Source organism: Melanotaenia boesemani, chromosome 13, assembly GCF_017639745.1.
Source record: "Melanotaenia boesemani isolate fMelBoe1 chromosome 13, fMelBoe1.pri, whole genome shotgun sequence".
In the NCBI taxonomy this organism is placed as follows: domain Eukaryota; kingdom Metazoa; phylum Chordata; class Actinopteri; order Atheriniformes; family Melanotaeniidae; genus Melanotaenia; species Melanotaenia boesemani.
In genome coordinates this window covers 16,191,601-16,214,745 of record NC_055694.1, presented here as the reverse complement: position 1 = coordinate 16,214,745, position 23,145 = coordinate 16,191,601, and the positions used below count along the sequence as shown (strand labels likewise).

At 40.0% G+C, this 23,145-nt stretch overlaps 2 protein-coding genes across 2 annotated transcripts in view; one reads left to right on the top strand and one right to left on the bottom strand.

Annotated features, from left to right (window-relative positions):
- On the top strand, positions 1-13,200 carry LOC121651564 (activin receptor type-1B-like). The gene is made up of 9 exons (XM_042003869.1): positions 1-184; positions 6,982-7,218; positions 7,333-7,593; positions 7,703-7,933; positions 10,445-10,612; positions 10,701-10,857; positions 11,250-11,374; positions 11,464-11,594; positions 12,072-13,200. Exons 1-9 carry the CDS (start codon positions 121-123, stop codon positions 12,195-12,197), a joined length of 1,500 nt encoding a protein of 499 aa, XP_041859803.1. The 5' UTR covers positions 1-120; the 3' UTR covers positions 12,198-13,200.
- Positions 13,201-19,601: 6,401 nt separating this feature from the next.
- Positions 19,602-23,145, bottom strand: part of kmt2d (lysine (K)-specific methyltransferase 2D) — a 32,256-nt gene continuing 28,712 nt past the window's right edge. The window contains exons 53-55 of the mRNA XM_042003868.1: positions 22,951-23,024; positions 22,746-22,854; positions 19,602-22,634 (exon numbers count right to left, since the gene is read on the bottom strand). Coding sequence (XP_041859802.1) covers positions 22,542-22,634; positions 22,746-22,854; positions 22,951-23,024 — 276 coding nt within the window. The 3' untranslated portion in view covers positions 19,602-22,541. The remainder of the gene's footprint in view (positions 22,635-22,745; positions 22,855-22,950; positions 23,025-23,145) is intronic.

Here is a 23,145-nt window from a genome sequence, read left to right as displayed (position 1 = left end):
GGCTAGTATCTGGCGGTGTGGTGTGTGCGGTCGGACTGTGGTTGTGTTTCAGGTCTGGGCGTGTTGATAACGACACACTTCGGACGCATTTCATCGCGTGGAGATGGACATTTTGAAGCCATGGCTCTAAAACAAATTGCCCTAACGCTGTTGGCCCTCCTCGGGTTAGCGGCTGTCGGTGATGGTAAGTTTGATCTGAACACCTCTCCGGCTTTTGTCTCGATGTGTTTTCCTGAACTGGGCATCGCCTGTTGTCGCTAATCGTCATGGCGCTCTGTATCGGGGATTTGGCTAGCCGTATCTGGCTAGCGTCGACCTCGAAATCACAGCCGACGTTTGCTCTAACCAAAAATCATGTCGTTTTTTAGTTGGTTATTTATTATTATTTACGTCGACTGTCAAGTTGGGATGAGTCGCTAATGAACACGAAGCGAGTAGCTAAACCACAACAACAACATGGTGGAGCTGTGTGTGTTAACGAGGCTCCAGCTAAGGCTCGCTAGCCAACTGCCTTAAGTTGAGCAAACATGATGATAAATTTATGTTTGACAGGTATAATAGTAATTTAGAATGATTTATTATGTTGTTTTAGCATATCAAGTACTAATAATAATTCAAAGCCCACTGTTCAAGTTAATCTCTCGGCGGCTGATATGCTAACATATTTACAAAACAACCTCTTGCTGGCCTGTGACTGCTTATCATTGTATTTCATGGGACACAGTAATGATAGCTGGCTGAATGTACGCAATGTGGTCAATTACAGTTGTTGAGTGCTGATTTCCACGTTGAAAGTTGGATAAAGGAGCCTCTGAATGAAGGACTAACCTACTTTGTGCATGAAATGTGTTGTTGTGGGTAAACACTGGCAGCACTGCCATTGGTGCCCATTCGTAAGGAGTGAAAAGGCTGCTCAGTGGTCTCCAGCAGAAAGTGAATGCTGGCATAGGATGACAACAGCCGTACATTCAGCCATCCCAGACAGAAGTCAGAGTTGAAGTCTGGATTCATTGTGATGGAAATGTGGTAAGTGGGGTCTTTTGAGGCGCTAGTTATGGTCCTGCTTCAGTCTGGATGCTCCCCATCTGCTGGAGCAGCAGAACAGCAAGTTTACACCATTTCCTCAACTCATAAAGTACTGCACTTGGTCACTAGTAAAGTATTGGTCACTAAATTAAGCGTGGGTTATAGAGAACTCAGTATTTTTTTTTACACTTGTCATCAACTATAAATGTTTCTAAGAAGTTTAGTCATGCCTAAAATAAGCATAAAATGTTCCTCTTATGCTCAATTTAGATAAGGTTGCAGTACACAGAGGTTGATTTTGGTTTAATAAGGCATGCTAGGAAGTTGATCACACCTGTGTGGCTTGTTTGTTTTACTGGGCTACTCTGATTTTAACAGTGATATGTGAGGGCAAGAGTGTGGGGGTGGGTTGGATGCAAACACGGACACAGGGCGATGATGGATTTGTCCAACTGGTAGGGGTCTGTCATGCGAAGAGCCCACACGTCTGTCTTAATGCATACTTTCACACCACATAATGAGTTAGAGCATGCAAAAGATGAAACCAGACTAACCTGAATGTTACCCGCTTTACTCACACAATTGAAAAGTCTGTCACATGTTGTTGACTTTATACAGACTTGGAGTCACTGGTGTTATGGGCATTACATGCCTCTGTGACACAGTCAGCTTGTGTGAATTGAACACAAGAGCAATGCAATATGGGCACTGTGAACTACACTGCCGTGAGGTAGGGTGCGTCCCTCCCTTTCTCTCTCCATTTTCTCTCTATAAGGCCTAGTGCTTTGTCAGAATTTAATCTGTACTTTATCTGTGGTCCCACTCCTGCTTTCATTTACCCATTGCCTCCAGGGTGCTGAGGAAAGCTTTAGATTTGGTTTCTTTCATCCTGAGATTGAAAGAAGGTGTTTAGATAGATGGGCTCCTGTTATCGCTTGAACTCTACACTCACACATAACCCCTCCACGCTAGAGTCTTGTCATTCCCTGGATGTGCCTTTGTGTATATCAAACACAGGCTGATTTGAAAGCTGAGAAAAATCCAGATCATTTTCAGTTTATGCAGGTAACTGACTGTGACAAAGCTAAATTCTTGTACAGGTGCTATTTAATGTGAAAAAGTTGAGGTGGTGAAAGCATGAACCAGTCAGATTGGAACATGTGCACACCTGCCCATTAAGTCAGAGCCAAGGGAATGTACAAAGAGAAAAACTTATTGGGTTCAAAGGTGTGTGTCTGTAAAGAGAGGAGGATTTTTGGCACAGAAGGGGAGAGAATATTGTATTGCCTCATAGTTTAAGATTTTTTTCCCTAAATTTATAGGTCTTGTCAAAAGTTTTCTTTTTTTTTTTCCCCTGTTGGTCCAGATACCACCTCCTGGAAATCTGTGTTTACCAACAGTTTCTATAATGTGGCATGGAGCCAGTCAGGTCTGGAGTGGTGTAGTCCTGTCCCCCCCCCCCCCCCCCACCCCCCCCCCCCCCCCCAATAATGACCGGTATTGTTAATGACCTCCGTTGGCCTGAAGGCACAGAGCCCTAATTGCTACAGCAGACAGCATAGCCTCTGACTGACCCAGCTTTGCCATTACCAATGTTAGACCACAAGGAATTAATACCAAGTTGGAGCCTGTCCACCTGTGTGCTGTGAATTTATTACAAAAGGTTTTTGTGATATACAGATAAAGATAAAGAGATGATAATGTCACAGTACACCCAGACGTGCTTGGTAGTCACGTTTTCATGTCTAAAGGGGTCATCCTAAAGCCTCTGCTCCATTACACGTCCTTTTGTTTAGGTGTTAAATTCTTGCATCAGAAAAGTTTTATGGTCGGACTTTTACCTTTTATTGCCAATTTTCTACTTGACTACACATTTTATTCTTTTAGTTTTTTTTACATACTTTACATACATTTTAGATCATTTTTTTAAGTTAGACTACAAACAAGGATATAATCATAAAAATAGATTTCAGCTTTTTAATTAATGCTGGCATAAGATGGGGGAGGTGTACTCTAATGTGGTGTTTTATACAGTGTGAAAACACACATCTGTGCTTTTATTATACATTTATGTAGGGTAATGCATTACTTTTTTCTGTCAAAGTTGGAATCAACTTAATGAAATCTGTTGCAGGAATTAAATACTAGTTTTGTTTTTTTAACTTTAGTCTAATTGTAGATGCATTGATTTGCAGGATAATGATATACTTAAGCATTATGAAAGCAACTTTGATCAATGTGAGCACCAGCTCCCAGCCCAAAATAAGCCCTGCTCTCACTTGTTTGCCTTTGATCACATCCCAGACAACACATTCACAGACAGACCTACAGACAGGATGGGACATAGCCTACAGGGGGGTGGTTGGTATGGATAGTAGAAGCAGCCTCAGCCCCAGAGACTTCACTTTAGAATCAGATCAGTAATCTGACCCTGAGATGCAGACAAAGGTAATGACTTTCCTCCTTCCCTTAGCATTGATTAGGACTCGGTTGTGGTGTGTGCGCGGGCATGTTTGCTTGTGTGTGTTGCGCTCACACTGTCTGGTGGCGTCTGTTTGTCTTGATCAGCTCTCAGTCTGGTATCTGTATGGATCTAATTTCAGCCAGTGCATTTTGGTAATGGTGCTCTCTTCCCCATACACAAGCATGTAGTGACTCTGACTGTGTTTCCCAGCCCCCAGAAGCCCATTGCTTATGGATAACGTGCTGCAGTACATCATGGAGGTTCTGTGTATTTTCATCAGATGGTATTATGGTTCCATAATCAGAGTTCATCTCTGTTTTGATACCGTTGTTCTGGATGAGTAGGTGTGAACAAATGGACTTTGTAATCAAGGTTAATGGATAAAACTGTTTTGAAATGGGACTATGCTGTGGTTTCCAAATTAAGGAGAGGCTGTTTATGGTAACAATGTTTTATTAATCCCTTCCTCACTCAGTCTGCCATTTCCTGTCTCAACTTGAACGGAATGGTAGGAACTTGGCATACTAGCAGTGCAAAGGAATGACTCTGTTACCCCTGTTTTCCTCCACCATTCCCTTTTCGTGCTCCCTCCTGTAAGTCAAAGTCTAGACTTGGGTTTTAATGACAGTCACAGCTGGTCACTTTGGGCAGACCCCAGTCGTGCTTATTACCCCTTTCTGCCCCTCCTCCTCCTCCTTTATTGTCATGCCCAAATGGAGACCACTCCCCCACTCCCCATCCTGTCTGGTCCAAAGCAGCCCCAAACATTGGGGTTGTTACTGGTAACCCCAGTCTATCCCCTGTGCTCCACCCATCCCCCCACTCTGCTCTTTGCAGAAGTGCAATCCCCCACTCTGCTCTTTGTTCCTGTAGGGCCAGTCCAATCCCTCCTCATGTCGCCTTAATCTCTACACAAAGGACCAGTGTAAAGACCACCAGTTATGTGGATACAAGAGCAGAGTTCACTCAAACCACACACCCAACGTCAGCTTAGATCTATGTGTATTTATACTTGATATTATTCCTATAAGTGTAACTTTGTACCACTTCTGCTCTGAATCCAGTGGGCTATGTAGAGCACTGTGCAAACAAAATGGCATTTGGGTAAATGCTGTTAATGCACAGGCTCATATTTGATTTTGTTAGGTATGAAACCCCTATAATGCTTGACTTTCATTCTGAATTTCTCTTATTCATGTCTCACTTTCACATTGTGCCATACTCTTAAAATGTTTATACACATTATTATTATTCTGTACAATGATTTCCCAGGCTGTAGAATTTTTCATTGACATATCCTGCTAGATTTCCAGTTTTCTGATGTTGTGAGGACCACAGATAACTGCCCGTGACTTTTTTTCTTCATTGGTGTGGAAGCATGTACATGGTTTGGTCACAAGGTTAATGAAAAGCAAGATTTACCACAAACCAAACTCCTGGTACACCACAAACCATTCATGTAAGACACAAGAAGCAAATGTGCATGTTTTCGGCCATGTTTGGTTTCCTTCCTGAGCTTCTGTTTTTATGTCTGTGCACCATCTGTCTTACCACACACTGCAACTCCATGATGGATGTGAAGGCCTGTTGATTTCAGATCATGGTGTTCTCAGATCTTTGCAGATAATTTATGACTTTACATGAGTGCATTATATTTGCTGTAGGAACTCGGCCACAGTCAAGCTTACTATTGTAAGTAGTAAATAATAGCTGAACTTGCTGTAAATATTTCTTTTTAAGTACTGTTTCTATCTTGCAGATGGATTGATCAGAAAATGTCTTGATTATTCCATGATTATGATTTATGTTTCACAGAGAACAAGTAAACAACAGGCCTACTAAAAAGAAACCACGTGGAAAAACGGTGGCATCAATTATCATCTTGCTTTAAACCTACATCTGTAGCATCAGGGTTATTTCGTACAACGATTTGCTCCATTAATGTTGCAGATTAGTGTGATGTGGCACAGCCTGGACATGTTTTTCTGTCTTTATCAGAGTGAGCCTGCTTCACTTCTCTGTAATCTGCAGGAAATTCCATCTGCATGCGAACTTCAGTGAATTTGGACAGACTTGGCTTAGAGTTCCTGCCACTTTCCCACTCACCTCCTAAAGAACAACACACACACACACACACACACACACACACACACAATGTGCACACACAAACAGTTGAGAAATATTACTGACAGCCACCTTCCACATTTCCTGTCATCAGTGGACAGCAAAAACACATCAGCATTCATGATACATTATAAAGAAAATATTCTCCCACACAGAAAGCAACATTAAAGAAGTTAAGGAAACCACTCCCTTTACACCTAGGTTAGTGGTTTTAGTTTCTTGAAAGTTGCATGCTGATGTTGCAACTGGGGAGTCTGTTTAAAGTCATTTTGACTAGGCTGTTGAAGAATGTGACAGCACATTTTACCCAAGTTAGTCCAAATGGAAAATAAATGAGCTCATCTAGTCAAAGAAGCCATTGATTAAAAAAATATATATACCTTTTTTTTGGGGGGGGGGGGGGGGAATTAAGATTGAGATTCCTCTCCTCTTTATTTCTCCTCCTTTATTGTCTTTTGGAGACAGTGGTCTTATCTTTCCTAAATCTGTGATGATTATTCAAGATTGGTCCACTTCTGTTTCCAAGCATCAGATCTTGACTTTCCTCAATGCCCTACTCTAAGAATTTTTTGTTTATTGTGTTTTTAGAAATTTAAAGGGAAAATTACTCGCACATTCCCATAACCCACCTAACCAAGTCCTTCTGTGTGCTCTGGTAGCAAACCCTAGAAGAAACCCACTGTCCCGACCTTACCCTAAATGAGAAGCATGTGTGCTATGACTTAAAATCACATTTCACTCCAAATCTAATCAGTTTTCAGTTTCTTGCTCGCTGACTTGTCCAACCAGCACTGGTTCTGTTTTAGATGTGGCAGATTTATGCAGACTTTCTTGCACTGACCTCATTTGTGGGTGTAGATGGACCACCTTAGTTTTATTAGTCAGTGGCAGAAGTTCCATTGTGTCACTTTTAATGGGTCCCTTGTCCAGGAGGCTGCTGCATTTAATAAAACTGTTGTCTTATTAACTTGAACAGTAGCAGCTCTCTGTGTCTCTGTGAGAAAGACAGAAGAGAGGAATGGGGCAGAATGCTGCATTGGGGATTTGGCTGGAGTTCTCTCCCCTTGTTGGGTTTCACTTTGTGTGTCCCACTGGGCAGGTCTGCCTCCACCATGCGTGTTTGGGTTCATCTGCAGTGAGGGATCTGGTTTCAGGGCCACTAGGGCCGTCTAGCAGCTCCTGCTGAACTCTTAAGATCCCATAAAATGCCTGCAATTGAATGGGACATGCTCAACATTAAGGTTGATCATGTAGTGTAAGCTCACACCCTGCTGGACAGAAAAAGGAAGTGACACAGATTATTTATTTATTTTTTAACTTCATGTGTTTATGAAATGAATAATTTGCATAACTTTCTTTCTCGTCAGCGTTACGTTGTAACTGCACAAGCTGTGAGAAGACAGGCTACGAGTGTGAAACAGATGGTGCCTGCTTGACCTCAACTTACTATAATCAGGGGAAGGAGCATCATTTGCGCCTCTGCATCAACCAGGACAACCTGGTCCCTCCTGGAAAGCCTGTCTATTGTATGAGTGCTGAAGGCTACTTCAACAGTCACTGCTGCTATACAGATTACTGCAACAGTATTGACCTGAAAGGACCAGGTGAGCCACCAGCACCAAACATCACAGCTCCTCCAGCTCAGTATTGGCTGTGTTTAGTCTGTTAACAATGAATTATTCACCCTTTGCTTTTGCTTTTATTGTTTTCCCTTCTAGTCCCTACAAAAGTTGGGGATGGGCCAGACCCAGGTCCCACCTTGGGGCCAGTGGAGCTGGTGGCAGTCATTGCAGGGCCTGTATTCCTGCTGTGTGTGTTGCTGATGGTCGGAGTGTTCCTATTCCAGTATCACCAGAGAGCCTACAGCCACAGACAGAGGCTGGAGGTTGAAGACCCGTCTTGTGACCATCTCTATTTAGCAAAGGACAAGACCTTGCAAGACCTTATTTATGACATGTCCACCTCAGGATCAGGCTCTGGTCAGTACACTCTGCCTTCCTGATGTGACTATGTAAAATATTCTATCTAAACTATTCTGTTTTAGTAGACCATAAAACTCAAAAGCCTTTTGTCTGCCACCCTCTGCAGGATTGCCCCTGTTTGTGCAGCGAACAGTGGCAAGGACCATTGTACTGCAGGAGATAATAGGAAAGGGGCGTTTTGGTGAGGTATGGCGAGGGAAGTGGAGAGGAGGAGACGTGGCCGTGAAGATCTTCTCATCCAGAGAGGAGCGCTCCTGGTTCAGAGAGGCTGAAATCTATCAGACAATCATGCTTCGGCACGAAAATATTCTAGGCTTCATTGCAGCTGACAATAAAGGTGAGGAAGACTTTTCTTTCACAATATAGTTTCTGCTCAGTAAAGGGTTAAAGCTGGATTTGTACTCATGTGGCATCTGCGTCCGGTTGGTTACAAACGAAGTAATAATTTGATATAGCCTCTCATCAACTTGATCCATTGGGTGTTGTTTTTAAAAATGGCGCTTAGTACACGAATTCAGCAAGAAGAACCATGAAATCCAGAAACTCGTAATCCCAAATTGACCAATCATAAGGGAGTACTTCTGCGTAGCCATCTTTGTAGCGGGGTGCATATCAGGTCTGAGGTGTGAGTTGGGCCTCCACGGAGCTACGCAGCGGCTACGGCAGTGACGCAGACGCCACACGAGTATAAACCCAGCTTAACTCTTACGCCCTTATTAAGGAAAATTTGGTTAGTTGTGAGGTGCGTCCATTGAGATAATTTTGGCTGATTTGTCCCTAGTCATGAAATTTGGAAAAGAAAGTGTGTTTCAATGTGTTTTGATAATTGAGTTTCATCCACATCCACTGTATTTCAGCAGTGTGAGATCTCTTTGTTACCATAGACTTCCATTATAATATTATTGGCGACCCCCACCCACCACCACTACTTTTAAATTAAAGTAAAAAAAAAAAGTTTCTGCCTGTAATTTGTCATTTCTTTACAGGAAATCCATTAAAATTGTGTATAAATAAAGTCAGTTATAAAATTGCCCCCTTTTAGTTCCTTGCCCAATGGCCTCTATGGAGACCTTCTTTATAACCAGTTTATATACTTGTATGGCCATAAACCAACTAAAAAAATTCTTTCAATAAAAATTACTTTGATGTGTAGTTAGCGAGGTCTCTTTTTAGTATGAGAAGTTAAACGAAAAAAATATTTTTCACAAGTGTTTCTGTGTGTGATGAAATAACAGACACTGGCATCCTTTTGAAAAATGATGACATTTTATAGACTCGTAAAAAGCCGTAAAGCCAGTATTTTTCATTCCATGACCATGGCTGGATAAAATCATAATTTCCGTCATATTTTGCATTTATTTTGAAGGCATTAAATTTTATGTTTTCTCTCAAATCTAGCCGATTTTACTGCTGTTACACTCAAGCACATGCAAACATGTACACACATGCACACTGAGGAACAGCTACGTTACGTCTAATGACACAAACCCGAAAAATGAGGCGTTTTGAGACTTTCTGTCAAATTTCAGGATTGAAGGTCACTGTGCCACAAAATCTGAAATAAAATTGTAAATCCGTGGTCATATGGATACGAAGGACTCTTGACTGCATGTTCATGACATAAAATAAGCACGTGTGTCTGCATGTTTGTGTACATCATTAGATAATTAGGCTGCAAATCCATACCCCCCCTTTAATTTCACTCACACACACACAAACATGTACATACATGCACACAAACACACCCACACATGCAGGACATTTCAGAACAAGTGACTGTCTTTCTGATTCATTTCTCTCATGTCAACAGATCATGTTCAGTCCCTTCAACTTCACAGAAAATATCGACATGATCCAAGTGACTCATCACAGTTTTAATGCCGCAAATAATGTGGTGTGAAAATGTAAACAAGGTTGAGATGACTGGATAAACTCAGAACCAGAAATACTTCTGTGAAATAATGCAATTTTGTAAACTTGGATGAAGCCATAAGACCATGGCACATCAGGGGGAACATAACGCCACATGACATCACCAGGTCCAGAACATCTGAGGCCTGTGCTACAAAACGGGATTAACATACCCGAGATATCTCTCCGTTACCTGGATTGATTTGTCCAGGACTACGAAGTTGGTTATAAACTCTGTTATTGAACCCAGGGGTTTCCCATCTTGATTAGTGTATGCTTACATAAAAGGGTTGGTGTTTGTGGCATCTGACCAATCACAAACATGCAAAAACCCTGCAGAACAGCTTACTTTACCATGGAGGAGCAGACAATTATTCTTCAAAAATATGAAGAAGTCGTTGAACTCTTATCCAGAACATAACCTGCTACAGGGCAGGTTAGCCATTCAGCTTAAGTTACCATAGTTGTTTATCCTGATAAGAAGTTAACTAATGTCATAGGATGGAAAACACAGGATTAACCCCGAAGTTACCCGATAAAATAAAAATCCAGATTCATAGTTGAGGCCTCTGATTACTCCTTCCTTGGACAACAAACCATTTCTCTAGTCCACAACAGCCATTATCATCACCAGAGTCTGAATAATCTGAGCTGGGTGGGGCCGCTGAGGGGATTGAACATGATCTGACTTCAGAGAAATGAATCAGAAAAAAAACGGTCACTTGTTCTGAAATGACCTGCAGGTGTGTGTGAACACATTTGCTTTATTATTATAGCATTTTTGTCACAGTGGCCTGTAATCAAATGTAAGTTTGATCAAAATCCTGAAAACTGTTTTCTGGTTTCTGTGATGCACACATTTTTTTTAACAAGGCATAAGCGTTAAGGGTTAATATTAACTATTAACTGATTCATATTCTTGTTCTTGTTTCTTTAGACAATGGCACATGGACACAGCTGTGGCTTGTGTCAGACTATCATGAGCATGGCTCTCTTTTTGACTACCTGAACCGCTACTCTGTCACCATTGAGGGCATGATCAAACTTGCACTTTCTGCTGCAAGCGGCCTGGCACATTTACACATGGAGATCCTTGGTACTCAGGGTGAGACGAACTGTCATGTTGAACTGAAGATGGCAGAGATATGCTTTTTTATGTATTGGAAATTTATGTCTTGTTGTTCCTCCTGCAGGTAAGCCAGGTATTGCTCATCGTGACCTCAAGTCTAAAAATATCCTTGTTAAGAAGAATGGCACATGTGCTATAGCTGACCTCGGACTGGCAGTCCGCCATGAGTCCATCACAGACACAATCGATATAGCACCGAACCAGCGCGTGGGCACTAAGAGGTAAATGTTGCCTTAGTCATAAGCACACTGCGGGTCTGACAGGTCTTTAAAGACTAACTTGGCTACATCCTGTAGTTTTCTGTCAAAAGCTGTTGTTGTGCTGTGAGCGTAGCAGGTTCACTGCTGTGCTGCTGCAAATTCTTATTAGTTCCTGCATACATTAAAAGAAGCTAAGCACCAGTCATTCTCTGGTCTAATTTTTTTATTTATTTTTTTTAATCCAGTGATTGATTTTACTAATGTCTTGGCACTTCTTAAGGATTTTCTTGCAGCCATAGTAGTTATCTCAAAACGTTACAATCAAGTCCTTTTAAACCTTCATTAGAAGATGACTGAAAACTTTTGAGTGTCACTCAGATAAAAAATTGTCATCGGTCTTTGTGTCCATCAAGGTATATGGCTCCTGAAGTCCTGGATGAAACCATCAACATGAAACACTTTGATTCCTTTAAGTGTGCTGATATTTACGCACTGGGCCTGGTGTACTGGGAGATTGCACGTCGCTGCAACGCTGGAGGTAAAAGCAGTTATGGCAGTAGAAACTAATCTGTCTCATTAACAGAATCATGAAATCGAAGACTGAAGAGGCTCAATTATGTATTTCAGGTATCCATGAAGAGTACCAGCTGCCCTACTATGACCTTGTGCCCTCAGACCCCTCGATAGAGGAGATGAGGAAGGTGGTGTGTGACCAGAAACTGAGGCCCAATGTCCCCAACTGGTGGCAGAGCTACGAGGTATTTCACACTATGTGCATCAACAGCTGTGCTGATGGTTCTCTAAAAATATGTTTAAAAGGTTATATAAGGGGGCAGTTGGGCCTGATTAGTTTGGCAGTACAAGATGTCCTGTCTTGAATACCAATATGGGAAGCTTATTTCTAAATCTGTATTGTGGGAGAATATGATAATACTTATGTCTACTTCATCGTCCAATTTTATAATTGGATTTTCCTTGATGGGTTCAATAGGCTGGAAGAGCTTCAATAGTTTATTTCCTAAGATTACTTGATAGTAGGGCAGTGCTTACCAGTGGAAATGTATGAATGCTGTGCTTTTCACAGGCTTAATTTGCGGAAAAAGGTTGTGCAAAGATTGCCCTGCAAGTGTTATCTTACATTCGGGTGGACCTGCTGGTTGTAAAATGTAGTGAATCTTATCTAAGACCCAAACTCCTGTTTCATTGCTCTAACCAACGTGTCCTTTGCTGTGCAGTCACTGCGTGTGATGGGGAAGATCATGCGGGAGTGCTGGTACGCCAATGGAGCGGCCAGATTGACGGCTCTGCGCATCAAGAAGACTCTGTCTCAGCTCAGTGTGGAGGAGGACGTCAAGATGTGAGCAGCCAGGCGACAGAAAGAGGCGCTTGAGACACACGACCCAACCACACTCCCATAGGAAACAAAAACTAAAGACAGACTGCAAATGAAAATCCTGCCAGTTTTAAAGCCACACTCCAAGTTGTGACAAGGCCTACCTCACCTTTTTAGCCAAAACTACTGAAAAATCCCCTCTTTCCTCCCTCCTTCCTGACTTCTCTTCCCTGCCTCCCTTTGGTCCTGTGTCACCTCCTTGTTCTCCTCAACCCCCTTCTCCACGGGCCACAACACACTACAGCACTACCACTGTTAATAACATCTCACTCAACATTTTTTTTCCCCCAGGGCAGGAAAACCTATTGTACAGTGACAGTTATATTTATTTTTTTTTTAAACCTCAATATTATTTTTTCTTTCTCATGACAGAGAACACTTGTTAAGAAAAGTTAAGTGTGTTGTAGCTTTTGGGTTCGAGAGAAGCGCTTCACATTCTGTTGGCCATGCAACATCTCACCGTCACTGTCAGTGTGTGAGGGGGGGGAGAGGCTGAAGCACTGTTTGTGTGTGTATGTTAAAGGTGTCTGCACTGCAAGCATGTTCCTAAGACACCAAGCTGTCTTTTGGTGTAGGCCGTAGTTCATCAGATTTAAGAAAAAAAAATCTTTTAAGCATGAACAGCCAGATTGTGCTTTCTAATCCCACCCCCCACACTTAAACACCCCCCCTCCCAGAAACAGAAATTAGTTGCACTCAACTGTAGCTTCCTCATGTGTGAGACCCACAAGTATCACATAATGGATGTGGTCCAGTCCTGGTGTTAGTTTGAAATGTGGCAGGGATAATGTTTGGGATGGTTTAATTTTTAATTTATTTGTTGATAGTTTATATTTCATATTGATGAACACTGTGAGATGAGATGTGACAGACCAGAGTCTTCATATAAAAATTGCTGTTGTAGTTCAGTCTGAGTCTTCATCTGTAGGATGTTAGATTAAAGGGTTATTGCATTCATGGAGTAAAAGAAAAAGAAAACAAAGTTAAATAAAATGAATGTAGCCATAACCCTTTTGGTGTCAGGTGATGACATTGTGCATACTGAGCAAATAAGAGGCGTATGAAATGGCAATGAATTACTTTTTTTTTCTTTTCTTTTTAATATATTCTTTGTGTTTCGTGTAAAAGCGTCATGATGGGTTTTCTCCTGACTTTGACATTAGACACTACTGATGATGGGTACATATGACTTGTATATAAATCATGCATTTTTATCTGCCCTTCTAATGCCACAAGCTCCAGTGTGACATTTGAACCGTGATTTTTGATTGGATGGTACTTTCAGAGGTCTGTTTCAATCTGTCTGCATGGTTTCCAACTGTGCTTGGAAATGTACAATATTCTACTGGAATTTGTTTTTCACTTTCTCCTCTCATGGCAGTTTGGTGGTACTACTGATCTCAGATCTTTTTGCTGCAAACATTTTTTTTTTTTTGGTTTGTTTTTTTTTATATATAAATATGTAATCATCTATAATTGTTTGAATTGCTTATTGGGCTCTTTTTAGAGCTCACTTATGCAGGTTTGTGTCTACATATGTCCTCTGGGGTGACATCTCCTTCTCATTGACACTGGAATACATAAAGCATCAAAAATTCTAATACTGCCACTGTCTGTTCAACCATAAATCCAGACGACTGCTGACCGTTCACACACAGAACTTACAGTTGGATGTAAAATGTATTTGAGAAGTTTTACCCTCAAAGACTGACATGCTGCAAAGCAAAATTGCATGTTTTCCTTCTACTTCTGGAGCTCTGAGTCTTTCTGCAGACAAGACTATGAAAGTATTACACTGACATTTGTCACCATGGGGCTCTGCACTGTTATGTCCGTAAGGGCGTTAGTTAATGTTAGTTAAGCCATCACTTGATCCTGAATCCATGTGTCATGTTTCGTATCCATTTTGCATGCTGTCTCAAACACTGGGTCCTCTGCACTGAGGTAGATGAACTTAAGACGTCCTTTTTTTTTTTCCCCCCTACTTCCTGCAAGTTGATTCCCTTGTTTTTACTTTTTGTTCAGGTCATTGACTGTGTACCCCAGAAATGTTGCTGCTACTGTTAACATGGGTAGAAGTTCAGCAGGCAGAGTGTAGCGGGTAAGGGCAGTTGGGAGGGAGGCTGCTGTCAGTTGAACCAAAATTGTCAAACACTCCTATGTTCGGTTTGTTGCCATGGTTATTTGACCATCATGTTCATGGGTAATACTTCAAGATTTCAAAGATAATATTGTGCAGATCTTTTTCTGAATTAGTTCAAAGGTGTGTATATAGATATACAATAAATTCCTCTTTTTCTTACTCACGGCTTCAAGTGGTGCTTATTAAAGATGCTTTGCAGTGTGAGCAGCAGCAGCTGCGGTAGTAAAGTGAAATATAACATCATAAAGAACTTGGATGTGAGCAGAGTCAAATGGCCTGACTCCACCTTCCCACAGGTCACAACAGTCTGCTTAAAGTTTTTGTACTTTTAGATTTATTTGTACTTGCTCTTTTTCCCCTATTCATGCATTTAAATGTTAGCTATATGTGTAATACATTTTAGTAAAGGTGATGCAGTTTCCTCCCCCAGCTCCATACCCCAGAGATATTTCAGAGGTTGTGAAACTTCATTATGCATCAGGACAACTCATCGCCACTGACACGCTTCAAGTGTGAAGTAGAGAGGTTGAATAGTTGTCTTTAAAAAAAAAAGGAGATGACTCAAACTTTTAAGCCTGGGAATTGAAATGTCAGAAAATTTAAATATGTTGCAATAAGTCACACCAGGTCTAATCAGTACTTACCAAACATTATGGATTGGGTAAGTCAGGGATGTACAGAGTCAGTTCTTTAAGACAACTGTCCTGTGGTTTTTAAATGTTTTCTACTTCAACACACCTGACTCAGATTTATAGGTTATTAACATGCTGTTGGGATGATCATTTTAATTAGAATCAGGTGTGTTGGAGCAGGGAAACATCTAAAATATCCAAGACTGCAGCCCTCCAGGACCGACACTGGACATCCAAGCAATTACTTCAAATGGCTCAAAATGAGTTTTTTTTTTTATAAACTAGTGGCACCTAGTCTAATATATGAAGTGTATGTTCAAATGTTCTTTTTAATACATATGCAAAAAACATTTTTGTGTGTTTAAAATGTCAGGTCAAAGGATGCTTTTTCTTTTCCCTTCAAGAAATGTCAATGTTTTTCTCATAAAAAAAAAGGTGGGCGGGTATTTGTACAAGTTGACATTCAAATTTACTTGACAATTTAAGGTAAGCTTAGTTAGTTTTGAAGATGTGGAAATGGACCCAAATCCTCAAGCCACTGTCAAAACCTAAATGACTCTTCCTCTACATCTAAGTGTACACCTGTATTAGGAACACCTTGGAAGTATCGGGTTGGAACCCTTTTGCCTTTATTCATCATGGCATGGATGTCTCAGAGTATGAAAGATGTGGACCCAAATGCATGCCAAAAAGGCAGGGGGCAGATGGGTGTGATAATTAAAGGTTTAATGAAAGTAACTTGAGCAAACAATGCTGGAAAACAGAAACACAGACTTTACAAGAACAGCACAGGGAAACAATGATGATCTGTCAGTGAATAAATGAAACAAAGGAGTATATATACACACAGAGGTGAACTAACAAGAAGCACATGGGCTTATGAACAGAAAGCAAAAACAGAATACACAAGGAGAAAAACTAGCAAATAAATCAGGAAAGACAGAACGTAAAATGACAAGACTTAAACTAAGAACCCATGACAATATATGGTGAAATATCCTGCTGGAAGTAGGAGTCAGAAGATGGAAGCAATGTGATCATAGAGATGAGAATGACTGGCAACAGTGCAAAGGTAGGCTGTGGTGTTTAAATGATGCTTAATTGGTTCTAAGGGGTCAAAGTGTGCTATGGAAATATCCATACACCATTACACCACCAGCAGCAGCCTGAGCTGCAGGCTGGATCTATGCTTTCATGTTGTTTACACCAGACTCTGACTCTAACATCTGAAAGTTACAGCTGAAATTGAGACTCATCAGACCAGACAATGTAGCCACAATCTTCTATTTCCAGTTTTACTGAGTCTCTATGAATTACAGCCTGAGTTTCCTGTTCTTAGCTGACACCTGCAGTGGTCTTCTCCTGCTGTAATCTATCTGCCTCAAGGTTCAACATATTCAGAGATGATATTCTGCGTACTTCTGTAGTAATGAGCGGTTATCCAAGTTATTGTTATTTCGATCATCTTAAACCAGTCTGCCCATTTTCCTCTGACATCAAAGACGTATTTTGCTCACTGGATATTTTCTCCTTTTGGACCATCTTCTGTAAACTCTAAAGATGGTTGTGTGTGGAAAATCCCAGTAGATGAGCAGTTTCTGAAATATATGGGCCAGTCCACGTGGCACCAACAACCATGTCATGTCCGATGTCACTTAAATCCAAAAGAAATCTTCTTTCTGATATTTGATTTGAACTTCAGCATATAGTTTTGACCATGTCAACATGCCAAATACACTGAGATGTCACCCAGGGCTTCAAGTAAAAAATAAATAAATCCTGAGCCTGAACTTTTTTCTGGGGAAAAATGAGTACAAGAAATGTACTCTAATAAATAAAATAAGTCATGAACATTAGTGGAAATTAAACTTTGTAAATCAACACACAAATCATATACTTACTGGACTTTACAAACTTTCAATAAACAAGCATGAGACAAACGCATGAAGCCTAAACAGTGAAGAAGCAACATGCCTGGATATCGTTTCTGATTATAGCACGTCTTCATCTGCAGTGTTAATAAATCCGTTAAATCAACTGCAAAATCATACTTTCTTTGTTAATTTAGACATATTGTCACCTTCGCGTACTATGTCGGTTTTACACCGAGAGGAAGAGCCTCAGACAACAGAGAGAAGCTGAGAGAAAAGACGCAAACAGGCAGCGCGCCCGTATAATCAATTTTTGGCAGACATTCACTTTAGGGCACAACACCTGGCAAACGACTTGTATGTTGGAGAGCGCGAACTGCTGCCGGGGTCTCCTTCGTGGCGTCATAGAACTTTTTTTGCCGCTAGTTGCATACACCAGCTTCTTCGAGCGCAACACAGAAACAAGTAGGCCTACCTGGGTCTCTTAGTTTCTGGCAGCAGCTCCCAAAAAACTTGCCGTCTCCACCCTTTTTTCTATCAATGCCCAGCGCCATTTGGTATTAAGGCCGTTGTCAATTATGACGTCTTTCCCTGGCTTCATGAATTTACTCTCCATTTTTTAAAAATCTGATTTCGGTAAAACAACCATCGGCTTGGATGCTGCGTTCAAGACCACTCGGAGATAATGTTTACGATACAGGTTAACTCGGCGGAGAAAACGAAGTGTGGAATATTGTCACTATTTGCTGAACACTGAAAACATATGCAGCAGCAAGTTCTGCTTATTTTTGAAGATGAATACATGTAATTTCCGACTTTAACATTGTTCATTGTTGTAGTAGTAGTAGTAGTAGTAGTATTTCTTTATTGCGGACTCGTGGTCCATAGTAAAAAGAACAACAAATACACAAATAACAATGTACAACATGGGCATAAAAATACCAATAAAAGGTTCCTCAATCTTTTAAAAGGCAATTATACCAGTGTCTCCACAGATCAGAGAAATAGCGGATGGCACTGTATTTAATATTTGTTAACAATAGAATCATCATATTTTCTGATGCATTCAAACGACACATAAATTTAAACATTAGATTCCTTAGAAGGGCTTGTAGTGTGTTCACTCTGTGAGTCACAAACAGTTCACTAGCACTTGTCCATCTGGGCTTTTTTAACAGAAGCCTCAGGGAATCATTATAGGCAACTTTCAGTCTTTGTAGGCTAGATTTTTTAAAGTTCACCCACAGATGAGCTGTGTATAGTGGGGTACAGTAAGCTCTAAACAAAGTTACTTTCACTCCAACAGAACAAGAGCCCAACCTACGAGACAAAACATTGGCCTGTGCATACAACATTCTGCACTGCCAATACATGTCCTCATCGTCTGATAATCAGTCAGAATATGTCCAAGATAATTTACTGTATTAACAACAGTGAGAGTATTTTCAGACAATTTAAAATGAGGAAACACAAGAGCTCTGTCCTCCTTTGTGCGACATATCATGATGGCACTTTTAGCAGTGTTTACATAATTTTGTTCACCATATGTAGAACACACATTAAGCAGTTCCTGAAGACCAGTTGAGCTAGGGCTAAAGACCACCAGGTCATCTGCATACATAAGGTGATTTACCACAGTCTCTCCAGCCATGCACCCAGTTCTTTATTTGTTCAGATCTTTAGACAAGTCATTCATATAAAAATGGAACAGAATTGGGGACAGCAAACTTCCTTGTCTCACTCCATTACTAATGAGAAAGGGCTCAGACACACAGTTGTCCCATTTGACATGCAAGGTCTGATGTGCATACCAATAGGACAAACAGCGAATAAGATATTTTGGTACATTGGCTCGACTCAGTTTGTGAAATAGCTTTTTGTGGTTTACACGATCAAAAGCCTTAGAGGCATCTAGAAAACACATAAATACAGTAATGTGCTTATTTTTGTAATTGCTTAGTAGCTCTTTTAAAGCATAGATACACGTCAGTGCCATGATTGGGTTTAAAGCCAAACTGATTATCTGTAGATTCAATGTGATGATTAAACCTCAATAAGATATGTTCAAACACTTTTGAAAGTACACTGGCAAGAGCGATGGGTCTATAGTTTTCAGAGCTGCCTACTTCCCCTGCTTTGTCCTTTTGCACAGGTACTAACTGCACTCTCATCATTGAGTCTGGAATGAAACCATGCACCACAGAGGCAGAAAGACATAGTGCAAGAAGGGGAGACAATCTTACACTAGAATAGTGTTCAATGTTCAATTCATTTTCTACAATTCAGAGTCTCAACCACTATACCAATAGTTAACAGTTTTTTTTCCTTCAATCTTAGCGAAAAGCCGGAGATCCGGCACAGTGCCGGAATACTTTAAGCCCTGTGTTGCCATGTGATTAGTAGATTAAACGTTTGCATTAATAATTGAACAAATGTACGTAAGAAAGTGCTCAGTGAGTGTACTTTTCTGCTTCCAAAGAAAAGTCAAACATTCACTAGTACCTTTCTGATATTTCCCGCCAATCAGGTTGCTGTGGAAAAAAAGAAACATGCACATTTGCATTAAAAATACCACAGTGTGACTTAATCCACATGCTAAACCCTTATACTGACTATAATAGGGCTTAGAAAATTCTGGCATCATATAAGGGGCTTTCTATACTGTATCACCACCTACTGTTTATTTATCCAAGTATAAACATTGTTTGCCAAGAAGAGAAAATTAACATATTTAAAATGCATTTTATTTTCCTTTCAAAGAAACAAAAGCAGACAAAGAAATAAGATGAAGGGGAAAGGGAGTGGGGAAACCAGTATATAAAGAGATGCAACCTCTGGCGTCCTGAAAAAAATATGTACAATTCAAAAGAATATCCATACAAAACATGCCACATACAATAAAAATGATCATATTTATTCATATTCCCTAAAAGTATCTCTGCTGTACAGATGCAACATCTTTTTAAAAATGTGAGGTTAAAAAAACCTTCAATTTGAGCAAACTTTATTAAATTATAAGATATGCAGAGAACTTAAATTAAGCTTCAGAGAAGTTAAAAATTATTCAGGCTAAAATCCAGTGAGAGTCATAATGTCTTATCATGGTCTTCCCTTGAAACAGAATCATACCAAAAAAAATAAGAAAATTATATATATATATATATATATATATATATATATATATATATATATATATATATATATATATATATATATAAACAGTTTAGGATACTTGGATCAATATCTACCACTTTAAAGAAGTTTCTCTGTTATACTATGAGTGCAATTCATTACCAGGTTAAGTGTGGGATTAACTTTGAGTATTACATCATAACAAACATTAGGCCAAGTAACCATTTCACAAGGTTTACCAACACATTCACTTCTATAGGGCAGATAAAAAAAACAAAACAAAAACCACTAACAATATCTTAGGGATTTCAAGAATTTCCATTCAAGACTATAATTAATCCAATTGTGACTGATTAAGGGACAGGTTTTGGTAATCAACAAGCATAAATAAAACAAAAAATAAACACAAACAATGTTACATAAATACAAATGCTATGCACCATTGTACTGCTTTACGCAAGAAGAGATTTTCATGTCTGATAAATGACTCTCCACGTTAACCCAAACAGTTCAATAATCACCTTGGCTTCTCATCATAATAGGAGAAGGCTTGACATTTTCCTCATACCTAATTCAACAAACTTGTCTCAAAGCTTATAGCAAAAAACACTAATAGAAAAACAGGTAAATGCAAAACACTCTGGTTCATATACATAAAGATATTAGTTTGCCATTTTACATATATTTATATTTATGTACAGCTTTATCTTAGTTAAAATGATATCCAGTGGTTCTTTTTTCTACAGATGTTTTTCTGCACTTTTAACTTTATTGATTACAAAGGGGTGGGATAAAGAGTTGCTGTCCCCTGATGCATATACTATATTTACAGTTTGTACAACTTTGCATTTTTAAATTGTGAGGTCATAGGTTACGGGGGGAGGATGAAACAAAGTAGTATGGGAAGATGGAGTTTTAGTAAAGCTCCCTTTAAAGACTTTTTTCATTATCTTACACAAATGAAAACAAATGCCCTTTCATCCAATAAGTCTTTCCCTGCCACCAGTTCAGCCTCAATTAGACAGTACCAGTACTAGAAAAAGCACACTACAGGGGAAGTAAAAACACTGCAGGCTGTACTCAGGCAGAGGAAGACTTACTACAGTAAAGTTAAACAGTCCATTAAATAATACAGAGAGGAAGAGGCATGATTCAAAGTTTTAAGGTTGAGTTGTTAGGGAATAAAAAGCATTACATGGGACAGTAGTCATGCATCCACCAGCTGCTTTCAGCAGGTGGAACTTCAATGAATAAAGCAGACATCTAAAGGGTACTTGGTTAAGTTTGGACTTTTAAATCCTCTTCAAAGACTAGATGATCCTTGAGCCATACATTTAGATCATTATTGTCTCAGGCAACTCAAAAGGTGGATGTTATTGTGCTTTCACACAGCGAATACCATGATTTTTGAGATGCATAAATAAAAAAAAAAAAAAAAAAAAAAAAAAGCAAAAAAGATTACATCAACATCCAGGATGATTTGGTGGCATAAAAAGCGCCCAGTAAGCTTCTGATTGTGATTTTAATGCAATATCTTATCAAAACTGTCATATATTTCTTCTGTATAAATAATTCATGTATAATAATTATGTTGGCTCATTATTGTAAATCATCATCAGCATAGAGTAGATAGAGCAAACCTGCTGCTTTAGATTCCCTGCTTGTCCGAGAGGGCTAAGCCCATAAAAACCCCACCCCCACCACCCCCCTACGCCCCCCACAGAGTAATTCCACAGTAGCAGTTAACAGTTCTTATACAAAGCAGTCACTTCCCGCTAAATCAGTGAGGTAGACTGGGTCGGATTAACCCACCTTGGGACTCCACACAGTCAGAACATCTGGTGCTGCTGGAGCCACAGATGAATAGCGTCTCAATTTTTTTTTTAACCTAAATTTTTTTTTTTTCCTTATCCATCGATCGTGTGTGGTTCTTACACAGCGCCACATCAAGATTGTCTAGCGAGCCAATAATCCAAGTTGTCGTCATGAATCATCGATGACTTGATGGGGAAAGTGCCTTTTCTGGGAGGTGAGGGGGAGGTGTGGTCAGGTGGGACAGGAAATAGGTCCAACTTAAAACATAAAAATGCATCCTTAGTTTATTCTTAGTATTTTAACATGGCTTTTTGTTGGAGCTCTAGGAGAGCTCTGTACTACAAGTACTGATATCAGAGGGTCAGAATCATTTGGTAGATGTTGAGGATTCTATTCAAACCACTGCAAGCTTATTGAGAGTAGAATGGTCGAGAGGGAAAATAGGTTTTGGCGAAGGAAAGGGTGATTCACAAGCCCAAAACAAGCGAAGTCCCACCATCAAGCAGCTGTTGATTTAAGGTGGTTGGTTGTTTCTTATTGATTAATGCTTTTCAGACCTTTGGCTACAGGTGTCAACACTTTTGTCTTTCAATAGTGGAGGACAGCCTCCTTCCACATCTTTCAGAACAGCTTATGCACTGGCTTTGTAGGATTCAAAGGCTTTGGCGAACAAGTGTTCTGGTACCACCGACAGCAATTCTCCTTTTTATTTCTTCTGGTTAGTTCATCCACTTCCGGCAATTCCAGGCTCCACAATGGCAAGGGATCTTGTGCTGATCATCTTCAAAATCAAACTGGTAGTCATAGGTCAGCTGGAATAGGAAAACAGACAGTTAAAGGCTGCTGACATTTTAAAACACAGAAAGGAGTCAAATGAGGAGAATGTAAGACTAAGATGTTTTTAGTTTTCACATGCACTGTACCTCTTCTCCTTTGGGAATCCTGCGGCTGGAAATGATGATAATCTTATCTTCTTTATCAAATGTTACAACCTCAGCAACACAGTTGGGGGCACAGGAATGGTTCACATAACTGGGAAGGAAGGAGGAGAAAAAAAAAAATCACATACAAAAGCATAAAAAATATTGGGGTTTAGAATCCAGGAGTCATTTACAAATCAATACTTACCGAGCTGGACCACCTGTTAGAGTAGCATCAATCACCTGCTCATTGTTGATGCGGAACATGTAGATCCCACGGTTCTAAGAAGAAAGACAACTTAAATCACACCTTTTAATTCAAAACTGATCAAAAATCTGATCGGATTCAAAAGATCAAAATGTCTTTTTGGTTCTCAAGTCTTTTTCAGATGCATAATTATTT

Coding starts and splice junctions, on each gene's coding strand:
- LOC121651564 (XM_042003869.1), top strand. CDS start 121: ATGGCTCTAAAACAAATTGCCCTAACGCTGTTGGCCCTCCTCGGGTTA. Junction 7,594..7,702: donor CACCTCAGGATCAGGCTCTG/GTCAGTACACTC, acceptor CACCCTCTGCAG/GATTGCCCCTGTTTGTGCAG. Junction 10,858..11,249: donor CAGCGCGTGGGCACTAAGAG/GTAAATGTTGCC, acceptor GTGTCCATCAAG/GTATATGGCTCCTGAAGTCC.